Genomic DNA, 22,844 nt, shown 5'->3' with positions numbered 1-22,844 from the left:
CTGACAAGGGCAGAAGACAAACTTCTTCCACGGTTGAGAAGAAAGTGGTTGGAGGGAAGGTAAACTTGTAAATGCTTAGCAGATTTTCACATGAACAAAATCCCTGTGCTAAGATGCAGTTGACAAATATTTTCTAGGAGTTCGATTTCCTGGCCTACTTTTGTAAATTGTGAATTTGCGAAAGCTGTAATAATGCAAGGGCATATACCATGGATGCACTTTTGTGACTTTATTTCAAAATTGGGCCCCTAATTTATTCCCGAGTTAACCAAGACCTCTTGTTTTTATTAAAATTATATTTATCTATAGACTGGCTTCACTGTGAATGGCAGCGTACTGTTTTTCCGCAAGGAGCACATCGGCACACAAAGTAGTTGTGTTCAGTGCCAGGGACTACTCTGGCAAAGTGTGCTTTCTGAGGCCCAAAAATATTCTTGCTTTTTGCCAATGTTTGTTACAAAGGTGAGGGCCTGGCAGCTCCGACAACAATAATGTTTTACAAATCTTGTTGAAGCTGGTTGCACTGATTTTTCCATCCTGAATATATTTTTAGGTCGAGTCTAGGCAATGATGCGCTGCTCTGCGAGGCACGCTGTATTCGAGTATGGACTTGAAGCTCCGCCCACTCTCTGCCAATATTTTTCATTAGCTTGTGTCATTCTCCTTTGTAAATGCTGGCTTTTGATTCGTTATAGGCTTGTTAGTTCTTCCTTAGTACCACCTTGTTTTCATTTGTAACCTCCTATGAGGACTGGCCCGTTTACTTCTGTTACATGGTATGTCTGTAAGCACTATTTTCTTTAATGACTTTATCCCACTGAAGGAACGACATGCTTTCCTGCAACATTCAGCGTGCCATGCATGCTTTCACTTTCCAAGCAGCCCGGGACAATGGCGGCTGCTTCTTTGAAATGAAATAGGTCTCGCATTTACAAGAGTTTGAGCTATTGACATTGTAAATGACAATGCCTTTGATTCTTGTGGTAATTATCAAAACGGATAAATAAAAAGCATTGTCATTTACAATGCCAATAGCTAAAACTCTCGCAAATGTGAGACCTATTGCATTGCAAATGCTTGTTATTTTTTAAAAGTAGGCAGTGAGTGGTCCATTTGCCCACTGCCTACTCCTGAAAAATATTTTTTCAACATCCACAAAGGGGATGGGGCCCCTTGGGAACCACTTTCTGTTTGTAACCAGGTTGCCTCCTCATTTGAGCTGCAAAATGTAAATAAATACTAATACCATTCAGTATTTAGAAGGGAAGCCCTAAACAAGCCTCCTTCCAAATACGGACAAAAACAAACTTGGAATTTGAATTTGATACATCAAATATTACTCTTTGCATTCGAAAGTGGCCTGAATCTCTCCCCCTTATTCCTACCTCCTTGTGAACTCTGAAATACTAGGATTTATACTGTCAGGATTAGGCACCCCATACAAACTGTATCTTGATGACTCAAACTTGAAAATTGACAACTCAAACTTGAAACTGAGGAGACATCCCTCATGCCTAATAAACGGATAGAAAGGGATATATCGTATTGTTTCTTTTTAAAATATAAGTAAAATATTTTTAGAATCATCGTAAGGAACAAAAGTTAATCTCAAGTATTTTTAGGTTGTCCATCACAGGTCAAAAGAAACATATAGTGTAAAAACTGTTATATTTAGAAATATTGAAGAATCGATGTATGTCCTGTAAGAACAAAATGGCAGATTTATTAAAACCTGTGATGAAATATTTTCAAGAATTGTGCACACTGCAAGTTATGTTATGCGTATCCTGGAGCTGTTATCGAAAGTGACCTTTCACTCATTTCATATGCATTAAAAAATTGAAATATCATCCATTTGAAACCCTTACACATACATTTGCCCATTATAACAATTGTAAAATAGGAAAACCCATGTACACAAGAATTACAACATCCATTTCATTTGACTCACTTTATCTTCTACCTTGGCAGCATCTAGGCCTCAGAAGAGATCAGTGCAGATTAGAACTGATAGCATATAAATAGCAAAAAGATATGTTTCAGTTAAAGGCAACGGTTTAAGAGGCTACTACATCCCACGCTACTAGCTCAACTTAATTGATATTGCTCAGAAATAAAACCTTAGAAAATACACGATGTTGGCCTGCTTGGCAGTCAAATTTCCTTCCAAATGGAGTACACTTCCTTAAAATTTCCAAGGTTCAGTATATACGCAAACAGATTCATGAAAGCGGATATCATGTACTGCGCCGACCAATAGAAATAGCAGAAAAGCTGATGTGCTCCTGTCTGATCACACCTTCCACCGGCTTGTTATGCAACAAATGCATAAACAGGTAATTTCCACATTTGTAGAAGTTTTGCATTTTCAGGATAGCTAGTTGGCACTAATGCAAACCTATGTGAATGAAATCTTTAGACTTTAGAATGGTAAATTCTCAACCTTGGTCCAATTACAGAAGGAGAAATTTGGCTAGATATTCTAGGCCCATTATAGCATCGGAAAACAAGGTGCCCCAGAAACTAACTGACCTTTATTTTATCAACCTTCTTTTAAGAAGGCAGCGATATATGCTAAAATGGTGCAAGCTCCATCTGCTGCATTTGAACAATGAACACTAAAGGGCCAATTTAGAATTTTATGGATAGAGTTTACTCTATCAGGATGGCAGAGACCATTACCACTGCCATCCAGACGGACTTCCGCAAGTCAAATTTAGACCTGTCTGCCGGCAATATGGACACATGTTTACATTGACATTCCTTTCAATGTAGTAAAAGTTTGATGGATGGTACCGTCAGCCATGATGGATGGAAAACTTGTCAATACTTTTTTGTTTTTCAAAACAAAATAAGTTTTGTTGTTGGAAAACAAAAATGAATGAGCCTTACGCCATGGGAGGTTTCTCCAAGGGCATGGGGATCATTGTATGGTTTTTGATATCCCTTACTGCTAAGTTTTTCCTGGTGGTGATAGCCAGGAAAAAAGGCATTTCACTGTCCACCCTAGATAGGGCACACAATGTTATTCCCTTCCTCTGATGGTCACTACTCCATCGAGAGTTCGGAGGAAATATTAGGTGGACAGAGCCAACTGGGGCTCCATTGGCAGAATACTTAAATCCCATCTGTCTCCAACTGAGACTGGTGGACCAAGGGTTTGGCAGACAAGGTACCCTGTCGGCTAGACTCTGAATCGGGCTCTAAGTGTTGGCCCAAACATCTCTATCCCCCTTATTTAATCTCTGCCGCAAATCCTTAACTGAAATGCAACTGTCTAGACACACACCTGTGTTCACTAAGCCCAACAATTCAAGCATGAACGTGTCTGCTTCACAGTGCAATAATGATTCATTTATTTTTCTATTTATTTTTTCAGCCCGCTGCAGTTTTTGATGGCCGTGCTGTTGACCTAGGTATGTAGTTATATTATGATAATTTATATACAGCAATAATGAAAAAGAGTTAGCTTGTTTGGGGGACTCTCAGTCTTTCCCTGAGTTAGTGATGAATTTAGGGTATTCTAAAGTTACACATACAGGTCTGGAAGAATGCCCTTTACTGGGTAGCAGTTCTGCTATAGACAATAACTGATTCATTTTTTCCATGCATACTCAACTTAATAGGCAGATTACATCACTCAGAATGTATGCTTGAAAGGGAAATGAAATCTATATCTTAACTTGAATCTACCTGACTCATACTACTTAGGAGCCTGTGACCTTATTAGAGAAGTGATCTGGAGGCATAAAAAGCATCAGTTCATATTCATTGTGTTCCAAGGTCATGTCTGTCTTACAGAAGAAGTTACAAATGCTTGTGCTATCCCTTTTTTTTAAAAAAAGATCACCCAGTCACACATTTTGCTCCTGTACCATCTGGAGGGGGCATTCCCTCATTTGCTTTGGTGCATAGCCCATGATATTGAAGGATACATTTGCTCTGACCAGGCAGCATTCTGCTCTCCACCTTTTTGGAGGGAGCACAGTAGTCCTGGTGACCTCTCAGGTAATCCTCTACAGTTCTGAGCACTGACAAATATTCACAGAAAAAAACAAAGATTATAGGGACGTTATAGTTAGGAAATAGACATTTTTTAACTGAGACATTCACTGAAATAACCAAGTTACATGGACATTACAGTTAGGTTCACATATCACATGCACAAAACCATAGAAATTCAGCAGTTATACTTACCTCAGCTGCACTGCTTATGACCTCATATTTAACATCTCTCATGAAATGGCCAGTGATATCACTCATGACATCACTGATGGCATCTCAAATGACAGCACTGTTCACGTCATCCAATGATTTCTAGTGTTTTCTAAAAGTTACAAAGTGTTAAACATATATATTAAGGAAAGTGGGTGTGTAAGTGGTATATAGAAGAGTGAGTGGGTATGGGAGAGACTGTATACATGAAAGAGTGTGTGTGTGTTTTTGTATGAGTGAGTGAGTGTGTCAGTGGGTCTATGAGTACGTGAGTGGCTATGTGAGTATCTGTATGTGTGAGTGAGTGGGTGTATAAGTGGCTGTAATGGTAAATATGAGGGTAAATAAGGGGCAGTATGGCTGGGTGTGCAGGTGTGTCAGTGGTTGTAAATGGTGAATGAGAGGGTGCATGAGTGGCTGAATGGGTGACTAAGCAGGCACATAAGTGTCTGTATGGGTGAGTGATAGGATATATGAGTGGCTGTATGGGTGCATGAATGGGTGTGTGAGTGGATATATGGGTGAGTGAGTGGATGTGTGAGTGGCTGTATGGGTTTATGAGTGTGAAAGAGGTTGTATGGTAGAGTTTGTGCTTGTCTCAGTGACTGCATAGGTGAGTGAGTACATGTGTTAGTATATGTATGAGTAACTGAGCGGGTGTGTGAGGAACTGTATGGGTGAGTGAGTGGCTGTGTGAGTGACTGTATGGGTCAGAGAGTAGGTGTGTATGTAGCTGTGTGGGTGACTGATTCAAAGTGTGAGTGGTCATATGGGTGTATGAGTGGGTGTGTGTCTCTATGTCTCTAAGAATGGATTTGTAATTTGTGAAGCGATCTCTAAGCGCTGTGAGAGGGTGCTGCCTTAGTCCAGGTGGGGGATGGCGCATGTTACCGCGTGCCCCAAGCCTCCTGAAAGAGTACTGTCTTATGCTTTTTCCTGAACGGGAGCAGGGAATGTTCCTTTCGTACATTCTCAGGCAACTTGTTCCAGATTTGGGGGATGCAAGAGGAGAACGCCCTTCCTCCAAAGGAGGACAAGCGAAAGCGAGGGCAGACCAACAGACTGGCCTCTGATGACCGTAAAGTTCTACTTGGATTGTATTTGGCTAGACTGTCTTTGATGTATCTTGGGGCTTGGCCATAAATGGCTTTGTGTACAATGCAGAGGCGTTTAAATTTTATACTCTGTCAGATTGGGAGCCAGTGCAGCTGGCGCAGGAGAGGCGTGGCATGCGTTTGTCTGGGTACCTTAAAGATCAGTCTAACGGCATCATTCATAACTATCTGCAATCTTGCCAGAAGTTTTCCGGGGAGACCGAGGTAGAGGGAGTTGCCAAGGTCTAGTCTTGATATAATTAGTGCTGATACAGCTAATCTAATGGTATCAAAAGTAAGAAGGGGGTCAATTTGCGTAGCTGTCTCAGCAAGCCTATACAAGTGCCCACTATTGGCGATACCTGTTGGGTCATGGATAGCTTGGCATCGATGTTCAAGCCCAGGCTTTTTACAGCCTGTGCCGGCTCTGGGTATTTGCCTAGTTCTTGAGGCCAGAAGAGATTGCTCCATGGGTTGGCCTCAGTGCTGATGGCCAGCACCTCTGTTTTATCTGGATTGATCTTTAGAGAGTTGGCCGTCATCCAGTTGACAGTGAATTTGAGGACGTTCTGAACTCTAGCCTGGGCGATTGGAGAATTATCAATCTGAATGATAATTTGGGTATCATCGGCGTAGTTGTAAATCTGGCACTCCATCTGATTCAGTGCGGCTATCAAAGGTTGGAGATAGGCATTGAACAGAAGGGGTGACAGTGCCGACCCCTCTGGAACCCCAGGGAAGTGTGCCTACGTTGGATACAGCGTCAGTCAGTTGTGTTCTCTGGGAGCGGCCACCCAGAAAGGACGTGAGCCATGCTAGTGCCTTGCCCTGAACTCCGAGATCAGATATCCGTGACAGGAGTAAGTCATGATTGACTGTGTCAAATGCCACGGATAGATCTAGCAGAATCAGGGTCATGGTTTTTTGGTGTCTGCCCTCAGTCTTAATCCATCTAATACCGAGAGCATAACCAGTTCCATGCTGTGGTGGGCCCGGAAGCCTGCCTGGTTAGTTTGCAAGAGATGATTGACTTCCAGGTGATGTGACAGTGAGAGAAGTACATGCTGTTCTAGAACCTTTGAAAGAAATGGGAGCTGGGAGATCGGCCGGAAATTCTTCAGGTTCTTAGTATTGGCCCCCGCTTTTTTTAAGAGCGGAATCACACGTGCCGCCTTGAAGTCCTTGGGGACTTGTTTTGTCTCTAGGGATGCGTTGAGAATTGAAAGGATCTCGGCCTTGATACCAGGAAAGGCCATCCTGAAGATCCTAGGGGGGCAAGGGTCCGCAGGTGACCCTGATTTCACACACCCTATAAGTAGAGCCAGAGAATCAGGCGTAAGCACAGGGAAGGAGGTGAGGGGTTTATCAAAGAGGGGGCCTGGGGTGTTGGTTCTAAAATGCAGGGGAGCGTAGGGGTACGCTGGATTTCAGTCAGAAGATCCTTTACTTTAGAGGTGAAGAAGGCTTGAAATGTATTGCTGTCTTCCCTACAAAAGGAAGGCTTCTGTTCCTTCACTTGACTAAGTTCTTTCAGGATCTTGAAAGTCTCTTTTTGTGTGAGTCACTGTATTGGTAAGTGAGTAAGTGCATGAGTGGCTGTATATGTGAGCTTGTGGTTGTGTTAGTGGCTATGGGTGAGCTGATGTCTGAGTGGCTGTATGGATCAGTGAGTAGTGTGTGAGTGTTTGTAGGGGCTTCTGAATTGGTATGTTAGTAGTTGTGTCAGAGTGGGTGCATGAGACATTGTATGGGATATAAGGGGGGTGTCAATGGATCTGTGGAAGATCTCATCAGTAATGTCATTTGAGATGCCATCAGTGACCATGCCATTAATGATGTAATATGTGAGGTCATATTCAGTGCATTTCGGGGGCATAAGTTATAGTTAGCGTAACCTGCTGAATTTCTATGGTTTTACATGAGTGAAATGTGAGCCTCACTATAACGTTCCTGTAATCTTTTGCTTTTTCTGTGAATTTCTAAGGTTTAATTTGACTCTATTTCCCAGTTATAATGTCCCTGTAACCTTTGTTTTTTACAGCCAGTTTCTAAGTTAATTTAAATGTTATTTCCTAACTAGTGGAGAAAGGGGGCAGGACCTCCCACAAGCTCTCAGCAATCCCTCTATGTGGGGCTTACTGGAGGTAACAGGAGGGGCTATTGGCCCCAAAGAACCCTCAGCATCCAAGGGAACGTCTTGCCCCAACAAGTAGTGCACCAGGAGACATATTTGCAGAGTCGTGAGAAAGGGAACGCGCCTCCAACAAGCTCTCTGCAATCCTGCTGTGTAGGACTTACTTGAGGTAATATGAGAGGATGGTGGCTCCCAAGGACCCTCAGCTTCCAAGGGGACTCAATCCCCCAACCAGTAGTACACCAGGAGGTATGTGTGCAGAGTGGTTGAGAAAGGGGTTGGGGCACCAGATGAGCTCTCAGCAATCCCACTGTGTTTGGGATATAATGGGAGGGGTTCTTGGCCCCCAAGGACCCTCAGCCTCAAGGAAAACTTCATCCCCCAACCAGTAATGTGCCAGGAGGTGCAGTTGCAGAGTGGTGGAGAAAGGGGGGGGGCTTGTATCAGCAATCCTACTGTGTCATGCTGTTTTAAAAATGTATTGTTATTAGGGAAAGGGGGGCCATGAGGCCCCTCTGCCTGGATCGGTTTTGGCCCCGGAGACCCCATCGCTCTGGGCCTGGCCATTATACTATGGGGAGGGGGCCCCCCTCCTCGGTCAGATTTCAGCAGCAGGGACCTCATCCCCTGGAGCCCTGGCCTCTTTATTCTCTCTACCCCTAGGGCATCAAGTGACATGTGTTGGGGGAACCTCTAGGTCCCAGCTGTTCCTGCCAGCTCCCTGCCTCCTGCAGGAGCCAGCATTACTGTGACAGGCAGAGGGCTGCTGAAAGGCAGCACCCTGTCTGTCAGAGTAATGTTTTCATCTGTTTCTCTGCACGCATATTTGCATGCAGAGAAACATATGAAACCTCCGCCTTCCTCAAGCCAGAGCTGCTCAACAGCTCTGGCTTGCAGAAAGTAGAGTTATGTTTGATTTTGCTTGGTGGGAGCCTCCAGCTCCCACCAAGCCAAAGCAAACAGCTACCTCCCAAGTGTGGGCACCTGAGGAGGTAGCAGCATAAATGGCTCCACATTTAATTTAGCCCCAGGGAGTTGGTGGTCCCCAGGGGTCTGCGACTGACCCCCTACATTCATTTATTTCAGCCTTGGGGAGGTGGCAGTCCACAGGGCTGTGGGGGGCCATGTGTGTCTTTGCATTAATTTTATATATTTTGCTCCAGGGAGGTGGTTGTCCCCGGAGTGTTCTGAGTGGACCCGCCTGTATACATTATAAGCAGTGCCCCTGGGAGGTGGCAGTCCCTGGGGCTTTGGTAAGCACTAAGATGTGGGCCCCATGTGTCCCCCTCCTATTTTTAATGTATGCCCCCGGGACTTGGCCCGCCCAGGGGTGGTACAAAGTGTGTGTTTTTTTAACTTTCCCTTGAATTCACAAATATTGTGAATTCACAGCATTTTTAAAAAAATGCCTTTTTTGCCTGTCAATGCCAGGCTCGTTATTTTTCGCAATGTCATCACGGCCACAGATATCTCTAACTTTATTTTCTTCTTATATTTTCCAACAACTATTGCACAGATTCACACCAAATACTGAGTGTGATCTGCATAATCAAATCTTCCTTTCTGCTAAACTTGATGTAATTCCATCCAGTGCTTCGGAGTGCATCAATAATCACCTGCACACTTTTTTTGAGAAAATTTAATGAAGATTTGTCAAAAGGTTCCAAAGATATATGCAAAGTCAAAAAATGCATTTCCTATGAAAACATGGTTGTAACTATATTTACCTACTGGTGACACCCAGTGAATGGACACACAATGACACAAACATACATTCAAACACATATGACCCAGGGTATTTGCCCTTTCGGGTCTCTTGCCATCGGGTGTCAGTGCACTTTATGAATCCATGATAAGACATTGAATTGAAACACTTTCAAGTATGTGGTAATTCACCAGAAGCCTACCCTCTGAAGGCTTGCAACTAATGGTAAGATTTATTTCTACAGATTGTTCCTAAGAAAGTTCCTGCGAGTGACATGTATGGCTAAAATGTGATTCCGTAGCCCCACTTTGGCAATAAAAAGCTAGAGGGGAAAAATTATGGTTGTCAAATAAGATAGGGATCATTATCCTGATGAATGTCAGTGACCTTAATGGGTGATTAGAAGGCCGAAACATGTTGATGAACACAGGTGGCAGGGCCCAAAAAATACTTATAGTTTAATTGCACCCTGGCCAGTAATTCTCAATCTTACCAAAGATGGGCCCTGAATAAAATGATGTGGTCACTTTCTTAGGTAATTTTAACTCTTTTGTGCTGTTATTAATTCCCTCTTACTTTTCTTGTGTGTGTGATATATAAGTCCTAGAGAGGAATAAAGGAAGAGAGATACCTCTTGCCCTCTTTAAGTGTGTGGTTATAGACATTGGTATATACCTGATTGGCATATCTAGTTTACTTGTAAGTTCCTTGTAAAATGGTACACCCTATACCCAGCAACTGTAACCTAAATGCTACTAGTGGGCCTGCAGCACTTATTGTGCCATCCACATAAGTAGCCTTTCAAATCTGTCTTGGGCCTGCCATTGCAGGGCCAGTATGTGCAGTTTACTCCCACCTTGACTTGGCATTTAAAAACACACTCCAAGCCTTAAACTTCCCCTTTATTACACATATATCACCCCTAAGGTAGTCTCTCGGTATCCCTATGGGCAGGGTGCTGTGTACCTGAAAGGTAGGACATGTACTTTTAAGTTTTACATGTCCTGGTAATGACAAAGAGCAATATCTGTTTTCACTACTGTGAGCCCTACTTCTGTCATAAGCAAGCATTGGGAATTCTTTAAAACACGTTTAAGCTGTAATTCCTGATTAGAAGGAGTAGCTAAATCATGTTCCATATCTTTAGAATGCTAATGATAAAACCTATTTAGTGGTAAAGTTGGATTTGTCATTACTAATTTAGAAATGCCACTTTTAGAAAGTGGGCATGTCTCTGATTTTAACTTTGCTCTGTGTGCCTGCAGCCTCTCTCCAATACACGTCTTGGGTGGGTGAAAGCTACACTTTGTGCATTCCCTCTAAACAGCCACAAACACAGGAAGGGTGGGTGTTAAAGAGGAGTCATCTGCATTCTGATAGCCTTTCTGGACAGGAAGTGGGGGAAGGAGCTCACACTTATATCTGAATAGGCTATGTCCTGTCCTTACACATAGGGTTGATTACCCCCCAGAGATAGCCTGGCAGACATGGCTGGGACAAACAGGGACCTGTGCACTTTAAGGAGCTGTTTTAAAGTCATCTCTCACTGCTTCCTACTGATCTCTGCCCTGATGAGGACAAGTACTGGACCACTCTCACTTGAACCCCATAGTGACTCCAAGGGCTTGCTGGCTGACCTCCTGTTTACTGAAGTCTCCGAGCCACAAAAGACTTCCTACAATCCTGCTTGTGCTGCTGGACTCTGCGATCTGTGAGTCCTAGCCTTGCCAAAAAGCCCCCTCTAGTCCCGGGCTTCAGTAGTGGGCTCTGCTGCTGAAATTCTACAAAACACATGTATCGTCACCACTGCGCCGGTCAGGGCCGATGCATCACCGTTAAACGCCGACACAGAAGCTAATTGATAACAGTGGTTCTACAGCCTCTGCAGCCTGAAATTAACTCTGTGAGAGGCTCAAAGACAGCGCATTGCTTATATTTCAACAGAGCTCAATGGCAGTGTAGGAACCCAATTAAGTGGAAAAGATCGATGCATTATGTCCTTAGCGTCAACACTTTGCTCCCTCCAAGGATGTGTTTCATCCGGACCTGCATGAGTCTTGTAGCCGGCCTGATCTCCATTGCAGTCGGCCTGAACTTTGAATTTCCCCAATCCCTTGTTATCTCAAGTAACCTTTTAGAGCTATTGACTTCTAAGCACTGCCGTCTTTACATTTATTCTTTGAAAATTAATATCTCGACTTCTATTGATTTAATTTTTGTCATTCTGGTCTAGTTTTACTCAGATAAATAGCTTCAATTTTTCTAAACCCTTTTGGAGACTTGTTGTGGTGTTTTTATTGTATTACTGGGCGTGTGTGTATTACACTAATACTTTACACATTGCCTCTTAAATTAGGCCTGCATGCTGTGTGTCAAGCTAACAGAGGGTGAGCACAGGTTAATTTAAAGTGTGCATCTAGCGTACCCTGACTAGGATTTTGTCCCTACTTGGATAGGATGCAAACCTCTGCCAATTAGAGACCCCATTTCTAACATTGGTGCTCAGCAGTGAGGATATGACTTGTGTTTGTGCAATGCCTTATAGTAATTCAGTGTTCACTACAACTCTATTCTGAAAACCAATTCAAGCCTGTTTTAATTCACCCTTTCTAGCCTTTTTTTGCTAAATTTTGTCTTTCTCTGGAGAAGCTGCACCTGCAGGATTAGAGTTTGAGGTGGCCAGGTTAGAATGCTATACTATGCAGCAGCAAAATGATTTCTGCAAGCACTTTCAAGTTTCTGCACAGGGCTTTACCAGCAAGTCCAGCTGCAGAAAGCTTTGAGGGACTGGACATAGACCCAGGATGCAGAGGATTACATCTTAGAGGAAGAGCAGGAGATTACTGAGGAGTAGAGTGACCTGATTCTAGAATCTTCAATGGGTCTGAAACTACATGTGGAAGGGGCCCACAACTTCCCAGGGGCAGTAGTTGTTACCAGGGCAGAGATCAGTGTCTCCTCAAGGAGCCTGACCCAGAGGAGCAAGCAGACAGGAGTGTGGAGCAAAAACTTAAAATGGAGCTTGCCAAGTTAGAGCAGGAAGAAAAGCTTGCAAAACTAAAACTGGAGAAAGAACAGGCTCTTGAGGAAAGAAGGTTGATTCTGGAGGAGAGGAAGATGTCCCATAAGCGACACCTCAGAGAGCTGGATATAAAAGCCCTACAAGTGGAGTCCAGCAACAGTAATGATGGCAGTATACTGACAGTGGTCACTGGTGAGTCCGGAGCCAGGATCCCAAAGGATTTAGTGCCCAGTTAAGTGGGGGGAGATGACATAGACAAATGGTTTGCAATCTATGAAGTGGCTTTGAGAGTGCACAAGGTCGCAGTGGAGTTGTGGGGTAGTAGTTTGTGGAGGTATGTATATGCCGACGGTGGTGAGGGACACCCTCCTTACACTAGAGGCTAGGACCAGACATGCTACACTGCAATGAAGGCCATCCTAGACAGTAAGTTTTCTCTAACCACTGAGGCTCAGAGTCAGGGGCAACCACAGGATCTCTTCACATGTATGAGTGGATTTCCTGGATTATGCTAGCAAGGCACTGAAGGGCTGGTTGAGGGGCAGCAAGGTTGATGATTATTCAGGGCTGTAAAACTTGACTTTGAAGGAGCATATGCTTAATATTTATTTTCCAGAGCTGCACCAACAACTAGTTGATAGCAAGTTAACTGGCCCCAGGAATCTTGCTGAGGAAGTGGACACCTGGGTCAGCACCAGAGTGTCCAAGAAGGCATCTGGGGGGGATTCCCCAAAGGGTGGTCAGGGTTCCCAAAAAAAGAAAGAGTAGGGAGATAAGTAGACAGAGGGCCTGAATTAGATCTTGCCTGTCAGGTTTCTCTGAGAGGCAATCCAGATATCCCCTCTGCCGAAATATGAATCCTATTACATCCTATGGGATTTATATTTCAGCAGATGGGATATATGTCATAGTTGTGACTAAGGGTGGGTGGAGCTTGCGGAGTTGCACTATGCAGAATTCCACGGAGTTGCATAAAAACTCAGTGGAATTCCATTGAGTTCCACAAGTGCACAGAGTTGGTGAACTCACCCACCCCTAGTTAATTGAGCCTGCAGTTGCATTAACTTTCACTTAAATTAGCAATTTTACAGTTTCTGGAAATATAGCCATGCCTCCTGTGAAGTAAACCAGGCCAATGAACAGGATTTCACCCCAGTTGCGGAGTTTAGTCCGCGCTCAACAATACGAAAAAACATCAGCTGCGGAGTGGGGGTACCAGACCAACCAGGTCCACTGCATGGTATGCACTGCAGTTGTGTAATACGGAATGCTGCTGTTCTGCAATCTGCACTTCTTTGCAGGGCATTGCCCCGAAAATAATTTTGATTTCTGCAAGGTGGTAATCCACCTGTAAACCCACTCAGCACGGCTAGGACTCACCTGTGGACTCCCTTCCCCAGCACTCTTACACCCGCATCTCCAATTCACTCTTGGTTCGTGGGTCAAAAAATCATATCAATTCCCACCTTCAGTGTTGCAAGAGAGGTTTTTCAAAGATGTTCTGTAGTGCCCCCCCAGATGTAGTCCAGAGCATGTAACACTAACAGACAACTAGTAGCAGGTGCAGCCTCTAGGAGTGTTCTTCACCTGCAAGCCTGGCTAAGGTGGTCCTGAGTTTTTGGGCGCTGGAGACGACCAGGGACAGAAGCGGGGGTCCGTTGATTTCTGCTTCCTCCCAGCAACCTTGGAATGAGCAGGCCCACGCAGAGCACTAACATGGAGCACACAAGCACCTGCTGCAAGAAGGAAATAGCCATGGCCGAACTCACGTAGGCTGAGCTACAACTACAGCCCAGAGATAGGCACACTAGCACAACAATCACTGATATGTTTTGTGGGTGAGGCAGCGGCGAATTTGGGTGTGAGTAAACCTAATGATATTATTTGGAGCAAGAGTGTCTCTTTCCTTAAGCCACGCCCTCTTATCATGGAACTGTATGCCTAAATCTAACACAGAATCCAATCAAAGCACAATCAGTAAGCGTTCTACTGTTTTTATGGAGTTTGAGTGATGGCAATTTGCGAAAGTGTTGAGATCAGGAAGGTAGGGACATTGTGGCGTTATAGTTTTATTTATTTGTAATGTGGTGGTTGCCGGTAAAACTCCGCTATGCGGCGTAGTCAGAGTTTTTGTCAAACTCTGCCCTCCAAGTGGAGTGCAGAGTGATAAAAACTCTGTGAACTCCACCGGCGGAGCAGAGTTTCACACCCAGACTTAGTTTTGACTGAATAACCCGTCTGCCAAGATTTAAATCAGGCCCAGCGTTCTTTAAAGGCCCCCAAAGCAACTCACAGGGAGAAAGGCCTAGTTCTCTTTCCCAATCTGGCCACCAGAAGAAAAACTACCCTGACAAAGGTCAGCAGCCCAAGCCCATCAAGTGCTATGAGAGATATAAGAATGGACACTACAGGGCCATCCCAGGTGTACAAAAAGAGCACCACCTCCCGCTGGCAGAAATAATCCAGGAGTTGCTCTTGTAGTGCTGTGGGAGGAGAATATTGTAGTTAATGGGAGGGGGTTTAGTGGGGTTACCCTAGTGTCTCAGGGTGACAGTGAGATAGCGCCTAAGATCCATGTTTCCTCAAATACTAAAAAGTATTGGCAATGAGCCACCATCAATGGGAAAGGTGTTGATACTCTGAGGGAAACAGAAGCCAACATGACTATGGTGAGGAGTCAGCTGGTGTCCCCAGAGCAGGTAGTTCCAAATGCATGAAATCACAACAGCAGATGCTCCAAATAGCGTGACTAAAACCTAGAAAATACTAAGAGTGATGAGTGAGGGCATCTCACAAAAAGTTAAGGACTGTCCTCACACACCACCAGGTGTCATGCTTCATCATCGGCAGTCCTCGCTCTCCAAAAACTTTGGTTTGATGGAGAGCGGGCCTACACCTGGAGACAGGGAGTGCCTCCCTGGATATGTTGAGGTTACCTGATTGAATCTGTGCATCGACAAGGTCCATGGCTACGCAGGATGGGAGTCAAAAAGCTCTGGAACACAGAACATTGGCCCAGCCGGATGACAAAAAGGGAAAAGGCAGAGGGTATGGTAAACTAGCCTCTGAGTATGTTCCTAGTGAGGTGGATGGGGCATATGCTGTGACTGCCCCGGAGTCCACTGAGGAAGGCACTCCTTCCCTTGGTGACCTTCATACACTTGCTGGATAGCATATAGAAGGATGACCCACCAAGGAGGAGTTCTGTAGGACACAGAGGGAGTGTCCCACCCTTGAGGCCATGAGGAAACAGGCTAAAGCCCAAGCAGCAGGTGATGTCTGTGGTAGTTATCACATTTACTAGCAGGGCAACCTCCTTTACAGTGAGCCTAAGGCTTCTTTGCAAGGGACAGCAAGGGCCCTGGTGGTCCCATAATGCTACAGTCCCTTCCTACTAGAGCTGGCTCACAGAATTCACCTAGAAGGACTGTTGGGCCAAGACAAGACCTTTGCAAGGCTTGTCCCACATTTCTTTTGGCCCAAGGTCAGGACTTACTCAGATGTATTATGCAGGACCTGTGTATCCTGCCAGGCTAGTGTGAAGACAGGACAAATGAATAAGCCCCCCCCCCCTCAACCCACTGAGAGTTGTTGCCATCAAGATTTTTGGGACCATGGATCCCCAGACTGCTTCAGGCAAGAGGCTCATCCTGGTGGATCATGCAACTCAGTACCCAGAGGCTATTCCTTTGAGGACCATGACTGCACTTGCAGTGGCCAAGGCCCTGATGGGGATTTTTCCCTGAGTGGGTTTCCACAACAAATTGGTGTCTGACAGGGGCACAAACATAATGTCTGCTAATAGGAAGACAATGTGTAAATAACATGGAGTAACGTTACATGTTCCTCACTTCTTACCATCTACAAACCAATGGGCTTGTTGCGCGATTCAACAACACCTTGAAAGGCATGATTAGAATCCTGCCTAAGGCTTTGAGGAATACATAGGACAGCCTCTTACAATGCATGTTGTTTGCTTCCAGGGAGGTACCACAGAAGGGAGTGGGCTTCAGCTCCTTTGAGTTTTTGTACAGGCACCCTGTCAGGGGACCCCCAAATCTGGTGAAGGAAGGATTTAGTGAGCTACATGCTGGCCTTCAGAAGCCAGATGGCTAAGCTGTGATGAAAGATTGGTATGACCAACACTCTACCACTGTGGTATTACAGCCTGGGAAGAAAGTGTGGGTTATGGAACCTGTGGATACCGATTGAAAAGAAGGGTGAGGCTACCTTCCTGGTGGACCTAAAGACCCCAGGCAACCCCACAGGGTGCTTCACCTCAGACACCTCAAACCCCACTTTGAGATGTCTGAGCTCACAATGCCTATTGTGACAAATGGAGAAGAGGAAGAGGACAGTGAACCTCTCCCAGACCTCTTGTACTCCAAGGAAAAGGATGGCTCTTTGGAAGGAGTAATCCTTTCCTCCATCCTAGCACCTGAACAAGAGAGTGAATGACACCAAGTGTTGGGGCAGTACCCTTCTCTTTTCTCTCTTACTCCTGGGACTACCCACCTGTGTACCCATGGTCTAAACACAAGGAACAACCTCCCAGTTAAGAATCAATCTTCCAGGTTGTCCCATAAAGGGAGGGCCAGAATTAAGAATGATGTCTCTTAGATGTTGGAATTGGGGGTGATAGAACCCTCCACTGCTGGGGTTCGGGTACCAAAAGCTGCCCCAATGGACCCCACACCTGAAGTGAGGTACTGTGTATATTATAGAGGGCTAAATTCTGTGCCAAAGACTGATGCCTATCCCATCCCCAGGGCAGACAAACTTATTGAAAGGTTAGGGGCTGCCCGTACTGCAAAGTACCTTTGATCTTACATCAGAGTACTGGCAGACCGCCCTAACAGACGGTGTCAAGGAGAGGTCAGTCTTTTTCCCTCCAGAGGGCCACTATCAGCTTAGAGTGATGCCCTTTGTACTAAAAAAGGCCCCTTCCACCTTCCAGAGGTTGGTGAACCAGGTACTCACTGGCATAGAGGTCTTCTCAGCTACTTATCTGGATGACAAAGCTGTCTTCAATAGCAGTTAGAAGGACCACCTTTTTCACCTCCAGGCAGTGCTTCAGGCTTTGCAACAGGCAGGCCAGACTATCAAGGCCAGTAAGTGCTAGATAGGTTAGGGGTCTGTGGTGTACTTGGAACACCTGGTGGACAGGGGTGAGGTGCAATTCCTCCATGCCAAGATAGAGACTTACATTACCTGAAAGACCCCAAAACCCAAACTGAGGTCAGAGCATTCTGGGTGCTACAGGAGGTTTGTCAAAGGATATGGCCCCATTGTTACCCTTTGACAGAGCTGACTTCTAAGAAGCAGCCCAGAGATGAGATTTAGACAGAGGCATGCCAAACTGCATTTGACTCCCAGTTCTACCCTTGCTTGAGGTGTCTCCTCCAGTCCATGGCCTCAGAAGTAGGTTCTGCAGCTGATTTTCTACAAAACTGATGCATCATCACCACTGCACTGGTCAGAACTGATGCATGGCGCTTCGACGGCTATGCAGAAGCTGTTTGATGAAAGTGGTTCTGCAGTGTGTGGCCCGACGATGATGCTCTGCATGTCTCGACAATGACGCACTGCCTGTATTTCAACGGAGCTCGATGGTGATGCAGCGACCTGACTGCATGGAAAAGACCGGCGCATTGTGCCATTAGCGTTGATGCTTTACTCCATCCAAGGTACTGTTTCAGCGGGACCTGCATGAGTCTTGTAGCTGAAGTGCCCTCCGTTCCGGTCAGCCTGAACTTTAGATTTTCCCTGGCCCCTCACGACCTCAAGTGACATTTTAGCGTTATTGACTTATAACCACTGTTTTTGCATTTATTCTTTAAAATTATTTTCTCTGCTTCTGCTGATTGGATTTTTGTTATTTTGGTCTTGTTTAACTCAGATACATATTATCTATCTTTCTAAACCTGTGTGGTGTTTTCATTGGGCTACTGTGTGTGTTGCACAAATACTTTGAATCCAGTGGCACAGTGAGCCCGGGACCCACGTCTGGACATACCCAGCTCACTTAAGGCGAGAAAGCAAAAGACACACAATTGATGGACAGAATGCAGAACAAATCAAAACATTCACCCCCAGTCAAGAGATCTGGGTTAAATCCTGCATTCTGTCCATCAATTGTCTTTTTTGCATTAGTCACCCCGAGTGGGACGGGTATACCCAGACGTGGGTCCCGTGCTCTCCATGCCACTGGAGTCAAGCTATCCTGGCTGATGAGGGGTGAAAACCCAAAACTGGTCCTAGGATGCTTGTTTACAGTCCAGGGGGCACCTGGCCTGGCAGTTTGGGCTGGACTGTTCCCATGAGGCACCGGGTCAAGACTGATTTGCATATGGCTGGGTTCAAACTGAAATGGCATGGTGAGCAAAGAAACGATGGATTTAGGCCCAGATCTCTGTACTGGGGTGAATGTATGACATTGTTCTGCATTCTGTCCACCAATTGTTGTTTTAGCATTTGTCACCCCGAATGGGACGGGTATGCCCAGGCGTGGATCCCATGCTCTCCATGCCACTTGAGTCAAGCTATCCTGGCTGATGAGGGGTGAAAGCCTGAAACCAGTCCTAGGATGCTTTTTTCCAGTCCAAGGAGGAACTGGATTGGCAGTTTGGGCTGGACTGTTCCCATGAGGCACAGGGTCAAGACTGATTTGCGTATGGCTGGGTTCAAACTGGAATGGCATGGTGAGCAAAAAAACGATGGATTTAGGCCAAGATTTCCGTACTGGGGTGAATATATGACATTGTTCTGCATTCTTTCCACCAATTGTTGCTTTAGCATTTGTCACCCCGAGTGGGACGGGTATGCCCAGACGTGGGTCCCATGCTCTCCATGCCACTTGAGTGACGCTATCCTGGCTGATGAGGGGTGAAAGCCTGAAACCAGTCCTAGGATGCTTTTTTCCAGTCCAAGGAGGAACTGGATTGGCAGTTTGGGCTGGACTGTTCCCATGAGGCACAGGGTCAAGACTGATTTGCGTATGGCTGGGTTCAAACTGGAATGGCATGGTGAGCAAAAAAATGATGGATTTAGGCCAAGATTTCCGTACTGGGGTGAATATATGACATTGTTCTGCATTCTGTCCATCAATTTCTGTTTTTGAAGGAGTTAAATTGCAGTCCCATTTTAAAAGCTAAAGCATAATCATTGGTATGCTTAAGTTCATGATATTGATGACTACCAGACACTTAAAAAAATTCCCAGTTTTTCTTGTTTTCAGACCTCTCTTTTTTGGACTTCTACTGTGGAGTGAGCCCTCATCATGAAATTGAAATCACATTCACCATAATTAAGTCTCATCCACTGTAGTGCTCTGTTTTAGAATAGTGTTTAGCTGCAAACTTCAGTGACCACTTTTGAAATAAGGTATGTTGCTGTGAATAGCTCACATGCATCTGCAAACATGAAGACCGATTGAGGAAGACTCCTGCCTCACTCAGCCAGACATATTTCCATACGTATCTCAGATAGGGTCCAATATAAATGATTTAAATTATATTAGGTACTGAACAGAACTACACTATTACTTTTGCTAAAAATGCATAATGTACAGTGTGTTTTTGTGCACGTTATGTTTAAACTGTTTCAAATTGTACATGTGGATTAGCGTGTGATACAAAGAGCACAGTCAGTATCTTGCTTATATTTTTTGGAACTGGAAGTCATATCTAATATCAGATTTACACTAGTTAAACTCGTAATTATGCCTCTGTAATAATGTATTTCTACGGTTCAGTCCTTAATGAAATATACCTTTTGCGCAGCCTGGATGAGTGAGTTGATTACTGTGCTCCATGATCTGGGAGATTAAAGATCCCATTGACCAATAGGTACATTCTAGAGAGTTTTAGCTTCTCCTGCTGTATAAACTGTACCAGTCTAACCTAGTTGGAAATGTCAAACTTCCTTACGCTGCGTCCAAGCAGGAGATAAGTAGATCTCCTGTTCACATTACTTTATTTAGATTTAGGAGCTCATTACGATATCGGGCGGAAAACCCCCGCCCGACACTGTGTCGGATTTTGGAACAACCGACTTGTGGTCAGAGGTTCCAACTGCTGGATTACGATGCGACCGAACACTGCTTGGTCGGATCACCATTGTTTCCTATGGGAGCCCATGTTACGCCAGAGAACCGGCCATAACACAGGCTCCTATAGGGAAATTGGGTGTGTGTGGAAAACCCTGCACCCTGTGGCAGGCACCCCATGGTACATGCCTGTCAGCGCAGGGTTTCACAGGGGGGTTCCATAGATAACCCCTTGGCCACCAACCATAGGCCGCAGAGGCAGGGCCCCCAAAGTCAAATTCTGACAGCCTTTCCATGTCGGACAGGCCACTGCTTAAAGGCTTTTGGAAACCGACAACCCAATCCTGACGGCATAAACGCTGTCCATAGAGAGTTACAGTGTGGTTCCGACCAACAAGAATACTCCGCGAGACGGTCGGCACCAAGTCAGAATGATTGGGCGGGTTATGTTCTTACCACGAACATCATAATCGGGCGTTCAGAATTAGGGGTGGGCGGAATTTGCGGAATTAACCTTCGCAAATTATCGCGAGAATGTTTAAAATTATCGCAAACAAGCAGAAATATCGCGAAGATGCGGAAGTTTTTTTCCGGCATGTTCGCGAGATTTTCTGCATGGTTGCGGGTCGCCAACTTACCCATGTGGTTGCTTGCGGGCGCGGCCATCTTGTTTTGAGTTGTTCTCGCGGTGCATGATCGCGAGAAGAAAGACGTGATCGCGCGACGCATGACGTCACTGCGGGCGCGAACTGTCGCGAGACAGCGCAAATGGCTAAAAACAATACAACATCTCATGGAGAACGCGACCGGATCAAAAAAACTTGTCGGCGAACGCAGGGATTCAGGTAAGGCGATCGCGCGCGCGCGAGAATGTATTATTTTACAGCGCGAGCAAGAAACAAATTATCGCCAAGCTGCGGAAACCGGAATTTTTGACATTTTCGCGCTCTCCGCGGAACGCAAAAATGTCAAATTATCGCAATTTCCGCGAACGGAACGAAATTTTTGCCCAGGCCTATTCAGAATGTAAACCGCCCGAGTTGGTCAGAAGGTTGGGAAGATTCTGACGGTCGGGCGGAGGCATTCTGCCCGACATCGTAATGAGACCCTAAGATGTTACCATTCAAAATATTTTAACATAGACGCTTTGGTTATTCTATATAAATAAAGCAAACATCTTCAAACCCTTGTCATAGGATAGAGTTCACACATCTCTACCTTCACCTCCAAAGAAAGCTACACATAAAGCTTTGTGTTACGAGTGCTTATGAAACCAGAATTATTTTTACTCTATTGCAAGAAGCCACATGCCCTAGCTACCTCTGAAACGAATGCACACATCCCCCTCCATATCTATCTTACCTCTTGTGTCCCAGAAACCCCTTCTACTCATTTCAACAATATTCTGCATTCACACAACCAGCGACTGTGCATCTTCATCACTTTGATATTCTTTCCTCCCTAGGATTATGATTGTGTTGTCTGACTCCTACATTAAAAAACAATTTGTCCTGTAAAATTTCTTTGGCAAGTGACTATGCGAATAATTGGGTACCTTTTATTGTTTCTTGTATAGGGCTAGTTTACCCCCAGTTCAGTAACTTTATATAGTTTATATAGTTTATTCTGGGAAAATATTGCTAATATCATCCTTACAATACTAAGTAGCATTATGTAAAGTCATTACCAGCAGGTGAACTAATCGGAGTTATATGTCACTCATGACAAAGGTCTACTCAAGCATTTTCTGAAATTCAAACTACAGAACTGGGGTATTAAACTATAAATGTTATTGTCGTCATTTTATTATTTCCACTGATGCTCAATGCTCAAGGGGCAAGGATACTTTATCACTAGTATATTTCCGTAGTGACATGATAAAACAACATTATTTGGAGCATTTCATTTTGCATCCACTTTCTAGAGTTTAGTGTATAAGAGGATGCGCAGCAGAAAAGTAGACCTTTCCGAGCTGAAATGGAAAACCTTGGCTCCAATTTTATTAATGTTCTGTACAATGTATATTCTATGAAGGGACAATGATAAACAAGCGTATAAATGTATGCATTTATTTGCCTACCTCTGATTACATTGAGCATTTAAAGATTTTATGGACTTGAATTTGCCTTTGACATAGGTATTAGTTCTGAGGCGACCCTTAGTTATTAAGATGCTTGGAGGTGTATAATTTATGTGAATTGTATTAACTTTTTCTCTCTTCTCAGCTACAGGCAAGCACTACTTGTTCAGCAGTAAAACTGGCGAAGTTCAATGGGTGAAATAGGTGACGCAACCATGCAAAGCTCAGATGTGCGCGCTACTTCCGTACACCGAAAGGAAACTGAAAAACATGTTATTTTGCGTATGATTGTAAATCATCACACATCCTAATGCTGAGTGCGAAACGCCGACAACATTCACCGCGATGTTCGTGTTATTGATTGACCTACTGAGTTTCACGTCATAAAAATATACTGGGGCAGATTTATGAGCCCCTTGCGCCACTTTTGCGTCACTTTTAACATGGGAAAAGTGACGCAAAAGTGGCGCAAGGGGCTCATAAATCTGCCCCACTGTTTTTTGCTCATTAATATTTGAATTTCTGTGTTGTAGAAGTCTGAAGGAAA

At 44.7% G+C, this 22,844-nt stretch overlaps 1 protein-coding gene across 1 annotated transcript in view; it reads left to right on the top strand.

The window, feature by feature from the left end:
• The window catches only part of LOC146855235 (cadherin-related family member 4-like), a 767,858-nt gene extending 745,231 nt beyond the window's left edge, over positions 1-22,627 (top strand). The window contains exons 23-24 of the mRNA XM_085650585.1: positions 3,380-3,416; positions 22,443-22,627. Coding sequence (XP_085506711.1) covers positions 3,380-3,416; positions 22,443-22,501 — 96 coding nt within the window. The 3' untranslated portion in view covers positions 22,502-22,627. The remainder of the gene's footprint in view (positions 1-3,379; positions 3,417-22,442) is intronic.
• Positions 22,628-22,844: the final 217 nt, after the last annotated feature.

The sequence above is a fragment of the Triturus cristatus genome, chromosome 4_1, assembly GCF_964204655.1.
Source record: "Triturus cristatus chromosome 4_1, aTriCri1.1, whole genome shotgun sequence".
In the NCBI taxonomy this organism is placed as follows: Eukaryota; Metazoa; Chordata; class Amphibia; order Caudata; family Salamandridae; genus Triturus; species Triturus cristatus.
Note: the sequence above shows the minus strand (reverse complement) of the source record. Positions and strands in the feature narration are given on the sequence as shown.